Here is an 8,250-nt window from a genome sequence, read left to right as displayed (position 1 = left end):
GGGGGGCTGTGGTGTACTTTCTGCCGCGAGTGAGACATCATGTTTGCTGGCCAAAAACCCTCAGAGTCCCTGGGCTGCGTTGTCGTCATCATCATTATTATCATCATCGGATCATCATCATTATCATCATCATCGGATCATCATCATTATCATCATAATCGGATCATCATCATCATCATCGGATCATGCTGACTTTAGTAGTACGGGAGAGCGGCACTGACCTGGTGAGGAAGAAAGAAACAAAGTACGTCAAGTTTTCATAAAAGTTTTACGTCACTTGCAACACAATAAGGTCATATAAGCGCCGAAGATTAGAGGTGTTACAAGAGAGTAACAAACACAAAAGAGAAGGAGGAGAGATCAGGACGATGGATGTTTGATAGGAAAAAAGGAGCAGACCACAGCAGAGCACCCGCCAACATAAGTCATCACCACACTTACTGTATCCATCTCTGGGACAGGTAAAGACAAAGACGGACAGACACGCGAGTCGTTTTGTGCAAGGTACAGCAGGATCAGATCAGTGTTCAGAACGAAAAGTAGAGAAGTGGGGACTGATGCAGGTGTGCTATTGCATGCGTCTGTGTGTGTGTGGGAGTGTATGTGTGTGTGTGGGAGTGTATGAGTATATGTGTGTATGTGCACGTGTGTGTGTGTGTGTATGTGTGTGTGTGTGTGTGTGTGCACATGTGTGTGTGTGGGAGTGTATGTGTGTGTGTATGTGTGTGTATGTGTGTGTACGTGTGTGTGTGTATATGTGTGTGGGAGTGTATGTGTGTGTGTATGTGTGTGTGGGAGTGTATGTGTGTGTGTGTGCACGTGTGTATGCATCAATGTGTAAAGAACAAGACTGTACAGAACACACTTCCTCCTCTGAGTGCTGAGGGAAGTCTCTTCCATTCCTACTTTGCCTTTCAACAAGTCATGTTCCAAGCACCACGTTGTGACCCCAGTACACCACGTTGTGACCCCAGTGCACCACGTTGTGACCCCAGTGCACCACGTTGTGACCCCAGTGCACCACGTTGTGACCCCAGTACACTAAAGACTTTCCCTTTCATACATGATTGGCCTACATGACAGAAGCCTACATGTCTCAGCCGTGAGAAGGTCGCGACCCCAGTGCTTTCTTGTCCTGTCTCCATTTTTAATAAAAGTGAAAACAGTTCATAACAAAGAGTGAGCTTGAGAAGATCTCACATTTTCACTGTTTAAAAAAAATGATACGACAAGAAAGCACTGAGGTCGTGAGTCCAGTTTCATGGAAACTTTCAAGTACTGGAGAACCACATTGCGAACCACGACTGCCACGAGTGCAAGTGAACATAGCTCAGACAATTGGTCGCTTTTAAGCACAAGGGGGCTATCCAGAAAAATGATGTTTTGAGAAAATCCAAGGTAAAGCTTTTGCACCTGTTCAGTTTCTTTAAAATCCAAGGAGAGTTTTCTCTATAACCAAACAAATATACACACCAATAAAACCAAACTTCTCCTACAGGTAGGGCAATGCCCACTTTTGGTGTAGGTCAAGATTTCTGGAAACCCCCTGAAATCTGGGTTAGCCCGCTTGTCCTTAACTCTGTGAGGACGTAGCAGACTCATAAGTCCGACCATCTGCACATAAAAGGCAATGTTGCTGCACATTCAAAATCGTCATGCACAAATGAGAGACATGATCTATAACTTTTTTATTATTTTTTTGCGAGTGTTTTGCCTTCCTCCTTAAAGTTTTAGACAACTACAAAAGAATCGAAAAATCTACATGAATATAACGAAGTTATGGCTTTAAAAAATATTCCCAAACAGCACGTCCTCAATGAGTTAACAGCGCCCAATTCTCACCATGAGTGTGACAGACAGAGAAAGCAGACAAGTATATTTGCCAACATGGCTTCGCTAAATCAATCTCATCTTTCAACAGTGAACCTTGCACCAACTAACACTGGACTCCACAAAACCTCAGTCTCAAGAAAATGAGGAAGAATCCACACATCTCCATTCTAGACAAAGAACAACAAATGTCGTTCCATCAAAAGAACCGTCACCTCCTACATGATCTAAATTGTGTCGATGAGACACTTACACTACACTTTTCAAATACACCGCACGAGGGGATGAGAGGGGATGAGCGTGCGAGAGCATTTGGTACCACCTAAAGGTTCTGCCCTGCGCTCACTCCCCCCACAGCCCAGCTGCAATAACAGTAGAACTAAGCAAAACAATGAAAGGCATTAGCCACCTAGAATCTAGACGCCAGTGCCCAATCAGCTAGGCGCGGCAGGAAGTTTCCCCCCCAATTTGTCAGGCGACGGATCACGGCTGAGAACTACACAGTGCAGAACGTACACACATAGGCTTCTTTTTTGTGAACATTTGCCTCTTTCTGCAAGATCAGCTCAGCTCCTCAGTGGCAACCCTGACTAAGTCTAGTCTGACAAGTTTGTGATAGCACAGAGGTTTCACACTTTGGTTTCTTTGAGACAAAAGTAGGCCTGCACATTATAATAAGGGAAGTCAAAACAGGGTAGAGAACTGTGAGGCTGACTACGCTGGGAGCACAGCATCACAACTCCATGCATTTAGGATTAGATTTTTTTTTAAACCATCTCTTCATTATTTTTCATTAATATTTTTTTTGTACACTGGAATGAAAAACTAATCATGAAAAAATGCTTAGCTGACTCCTTGTGGGAGTGTACTAGATCTGAAACATCCATCCATAAAACCATGGCATATGAAAGATTAGAATGCGGTCTGCAAATTCCATTTTGTCAATTGTTTCAGTTGTAATGTAACAGCACCTAGACAAAGAAAAGCATAGAGCTTGCAAGTGAGTCGTTTGATACACACCGTCTTTTGTCAAATAGAAACGGAGGAAAGATCCCATGCCCTACACACAGAGAGGTTACAGCGAGGAGGAGAGGCAGACCTTTCTGTCTGCACAGCGGACTGTTTATGTCCCCTGGCCCACTTTAAGTACAGAAACAAGTATAATAAATATCCTTCCATCAACATACAATCAAATGAAAGGTACACACACATATGTCCTAACTATGGTACATCATTCTCCATGGTATTACGGCGTAAGAATCTGCTCTCACAGCACACACACACACCCCAAAGCTGCAGTTGTATAGTAGTAGCAATAGATTAAGAACTTCCATCATGATATATATATATATGCACACACTGTGTTGGGGAAAGGTTAGTACGGTACATATCACAATCAAAGAGGGTGTCACAGGTACACATTTCTAACAAAAAGCTCTTCAACTTTTGAGTCACCTTCATTTGTGTTTTCAGTGCTCAATTAAAAAAACAAAACAACAAAAACAACAAAAAACCCAAGGTAAATCACAGCACTCTTTTTAAATAAGCATTCCATTGTTTGGTTGAAACAATCTCCGCAGGTTGCCAGTAGAACTGTGAAGTATCTGCCACTATACCCTCCTCTACATAACAAGCTCAGTATCTGCCACTATACCCTCCTCTACATAACAAGCTCAGTATCTGCCACTATACCCTCCTCTACATAACAAGCTAAGATCAAAACAAAATTTGAATTGGAACAAAGAAGGGTGCTGTGGACACCCCAAACTTTTGAATGACCACCACTCTTTCTCAACCAAGTCATTCTCTCCGGACAAATCCCATCAAACAATGCTGGACAAAACATGATCAAAATCAACTGACACCACACTCCCTTTCTTAACTCTATCCGTACGTCGTGTTTTATTATCGTATCCATACGACAGGGGAACTCTGTGCCACCACTTTCAAAGAGGAAATTTACTCGTTAATCCGATCCGTATGTTTTGCATAGCAGTCAGAGAAATACTGAAAGTTTCAAATAAATCTTTGTACTAGAAGTATTCTAAAATATGAAGAATACAACCCCGGGGGTACAAAATGACCCCAGGGCGTACGAATAGGGTTAAAAAGTTACTGAGCAGATTCAAATTTAATCAACAAACTCATCTTTTTTCCACAAAATTTCAAGTGGACTCCGACAATTCTTAAAGAATGCAAACAGTTTGTTAAACAGACAACATCCTGTATTAGGGAAGAACCAATGAACGTCCTGAACCGAAGGACAACGAGGCAAAATGTCTCTGACTTGAATTCATCGCAGGACTTGACTCTCAAAACACAAAACAGCGCCAACCTCACAAACCCAGACACTGCAAACACCGACAACAGTGCACACCTTCACAAGCCGATGACCGAACTCGTTTTTTTCAAAACAAGGCCACAACTAACAGACTCAAACCTCACTCAATCTACACGTGGGCAAGCAGAAGTTGAATTGTACTGGATGTACTAGTGGCGCTCATATGACCTTAAGCAGTTGAGAGCGCCGTAAAACCTTACTAAACCTTAATGAGGTACCATACTATTTCAGACAAAACTCTCCATCCAGAAACTGAAGCTGACAGCATATTGTACAAGTCTCCAAACATAAAAAGAAATATATCCATTCCCTCAGTGCCATACATCACATTAAAAAATTGTCCCATGAACCTAAACCTACACTGCACCCAGTTTTTCGACATGTCCCCAACAACTGACAGAGGCAAAACACACTTTTTCTATATGTGATGCATCAGGGTGAAATCAGACGCTTGTCAAAATAATGAACTCAAAGAAATCTGTACTTTTTTTTCAAAAAAAAATTTTTGGGGCTCAATATCTTTAATGTTCATTTAAAAACACATTCATGTGTGGATTTTACTGAAAAACATTGATCATAGGCACAAAAGATGTAAATTTGCATTTTCCAAGGGACTCTCAAGCTTTGGTAGTCACCAAACTTTGTCGGCCATTTTCTCGCTAATATTACTTATGAAAACAATCAACACCATCTCCTTCAATTTCAATTTCAAACATCTGGACTCCTATTCAAGATAGATGTGTAATTTTTTTTAACGAAAGCAAGACAAAAGAACAAGATTGAAGATAATACCAATAACTCCACGTGCCCAAAAATTGACGAGTGCCCGATTCCACCACGACATGTCAGTGTCACATATTCCTTCCTGGTGCTCCTCAATACCACGTCTCTCCCCTTCCATCTGAACACTCTGATGATTGTTACCTGCATCACACTACACATTTCTCTTTTCACCACTCTTGATTACACAAAAGACATGTGTAATGGTACAAGTAAGGAGTAGTTGCTCTAAATAATCATCTATAAGGAATCTCAGTTTTGTCAGAAAAACAGCAAAACAGTGCTTAGAGTGTCAGTTGACATATCATATTCCACAGAAAAAAAATAACCCTTTTTTTAAAACCTCCAAAATGCTCAGTAAATACCGTTGAAGTTGCCTTTCCAATTCCAAAACAGTAACAACAATTTTTTTTTAAACACACAAAAATAACCACTCCAAATTCCAGCCAGGCAACATCTTTCTACGAATCGAACACAAGATGAACCTGGCCTGCTGAGCGGAGACTCTGCCTGAGCCCACTCACTCACACGACAAACAAACAGAACCCTCACACATCAAGCAGTGTGTGGCAGTGTCAGTAACAAGCGCTGGTGCAAGCAAAGACTGCTCCGCTGGTGCTCATCAATCTCACCATGTCAAATCAAATCAGACTTTGAAAAAAAAAAAAATTTTTTTTTTAAAAGCTCAACAAACCAGGTTGAAAAATGAACAATCTCACTGTTGTTAAGTGCCCCGGCGCTCCACTACAACAAAACTCAACTAAGACCTTTGTGAGAAAAGCGTGAAGAAAAGCACCCTGCATCGTTCGTTATTAGACAAGCCACAGCAAATCCTTGGCTTCCCCGGCAGAAGCCCCGACCACCAACCTGTAAAGCATGTGCTCGTCCGACACAGTGGTCTGGAACAGAGAGGAGAGGATCCGGGCCGTGAGGTCACAACTAATCAAACATTATATTGGAGCACCGGAGAGCAACTACCTGACGTACAACAAACTACAAGGCAAACTTCACAAGCCACCAAATCTCACTAGCATCCTCAAGCACAAACGTTCCTCAGCTTACTTAGTAAGTAACTAAAGACTTGGAAAAAAACAAAACAACAGAGGCTTGCTACAGCCATGTTGGCATTATTTCATTGACATAAAACAAAAACAAGTTCACTCTTGATGATCTCTCTGGCTTAAGAAATCAAATTCGTCCAACAAGCACATATCTTATTAGAGTCTATCTTAAACTCAGAGATTGAGCTGAGTCAGCTGTTTATTGCCCAAAACATATTTAATTTATATAGACCACTTTTTTATAGTTCAGTCTGTCAAACATTTCACTGGCCCTCATATGACCTTATGCAGTTGTGAGTGCCGTAAAACCTTACTAAAACTTTTTTTAAAACTACAAATAATTTCACTAGTTTTGACAAGACAGTCAGTGAGACCACTAGCACATTGTAACCAGAGAGAGAGCACATAATTATGAAAATGTCCAGACGGCCTTCCGCTCCAACTCACCGGCTCCTCCCCGCCTCTCAGTAAGCTATTTCAATACGTAAGCCCACCAAGAGCTTAGATCCCCCTCCCCAGGCTTCAAAATTAGACAAGCTCATGTCTGACGGCATGTCTGACATCACCGGCTGAAATTGCAAAATTTTAAACGACAAAAGCTTTATCATTACAGGCCTGCATGCGGACGAGTGAGATGGGACACTGATTGATGCAGAAAATAATGAATGCCGACATCAGTTTTCAAAAGTAAAACATCATTATAATGCTCTCACCACTAACGCTGGTACTTAATTAAATTTGTACACTATTTTGTAAGGACAAACATCAAATGGTCAGCTACTAGTCACACAGAAACTCTTTTAGTACTGGTAAGTAGTTTACAATGCTAGCCGTGGCAGACCACTTCATTACAAAAAAAAAGACGTGAACCAAAGGCTGAACAAAAAATCATAAAATCAAGTCTCATTTTATGCAGCACTTTACAGAATATCTATCTCATGTTCAAGAATACACACATGTTGTTTTTTTAAATTTCAGTAACATTTCTCTCAGAGTCATCCCCCAATGAGGTAAACCTATAATTGATAATAATATTAATAATGAGTACGATGGAGACAGAAGCACATAATTCATGACATAGACAAATCCAACATTCCTCTACACTCATCATGCTACACACAAGCCAGGCATGCACAAGTTACACAAGTGAAAACAGGCATCATGGTCAAACCGGTACCTGCTAGTTCTTGATTTACTTTACAGGAGTGGGGGGGAGGGGGGCGCGGCAAAGGAGGGCTTGGGGAAATTTTCAAGATCCGAGACCGTTAAGCAAAAACCCAACCTATGGCTGCATGCACCGAAACAAAGGCCACATTTTGTCAGCGCTGTCCATGCCTCCCAATATACATCTTCTTTGACACCAGCCTTTTCCACCCTCTTGTTCAAGATAATGTCTGTATTTCAAAACATCCAATAAACTATTTTTTTTTTTAAGCTAGCATGTCCATCAAAAAGACTACGACAGGTTTCATTCTGACGTCTTCTTACAAACTGAGACTTACGAGGTCAGCTCATGTTTCAAATTGAGATACAACAAAGATGTTAAGTAAAAAATTTCTATTGCTTCATCCCAAGGAACCCGCAGTGGTTAAGAAATAAGTCTGGAGTGCACACCTCCCACAAGAACAGCCCGTTACATTTGTAGCATATGGAGAGCAAAAGCCAAGGCGTTCACTACGGAGGTTTTTATTTCTATTACAGCAGACAACTCCTCAAAACAGAAACAAACAAAAGCACACCTAGCTATACCGGATCTACTATTTGAAAGCTACGGTATATTACAGGATATAATTGGTAATATTCTGAGAAGCTATAACCTTCACCTGGAAAGAAAGTGAGTTGTTGGGGCACACAATTAAAGCGTTCATGAGGAAGATTTGGGCTATACTTGAAGAGTTTTGTTTTGTGTCAGGATAGCAAGAAGTCGTTACATTGTGAAAGGGAACAAAATATGATAGTTATAGGTGCTGCTACCGCTTCCCACTCACACAGTCTGCAGACCTACCACACTATTAGGTCAATTTGTCCACAGCAGAAATCTTCCTATTATTAATGTCATTGTCAGACTTTTTCCCGCAAGGGAATAACACAAGTGTGTGTGAGAGTGAGTGTGTGTGAGTGAGTGTGTGTGTGTGTGTGTGAGTGTGTGTGCGTGAGTGTGTGTGCGTGTGTGTGTGTGTGTGAGAGTGAGTGTGTGTGAGTGTGTGTGTGTGCGTGTGCGTGTGTGTGTGTGTGTGT

At 41.4% G+C, this 8,250-nt stretch overlaps 1 protein-coding gene across 1 annotated transcript in view; it reads right to left on the bottom strand.

Moving 5' to 3' along the window:
• Window positions 1–8,250, bottom strand: part of LOC101854277 (dual specificity protein phosphatase CDC14AB) — a gene marked incomplete at its 5' end in the record, with an annotated part of 37,405 nt that continues 29,155 nt past the window's right edge. Inside the window, 1 exon segment of the mRNA XM_035971957.1 lies at window positions 1–221. Coding sequence (XP_035827850.1) covers window positions 195–221 — 27 coding nt within the window.

Source organism: Aplysia californica, unplaced genomic scaffold, assembly GCF_000002075.1.
Source record: "Aplysia californica isolate F4 #8 unplaced genomic scaffold, AplCal3.0 scaffold00547, whole genome shotgun sequence".
Lineage (NCBI taxonomy): Eukaryota > Metazoa > Mollusca > Gastropoda > Aplysiida > Aplysiidae > Aplysia > Aplysia californica.
The sequence above is the reverse complement of the archived record's forward strand: the minus strand, read 5'-3'. Positions and strand labels throughout refer to the sequence as shown.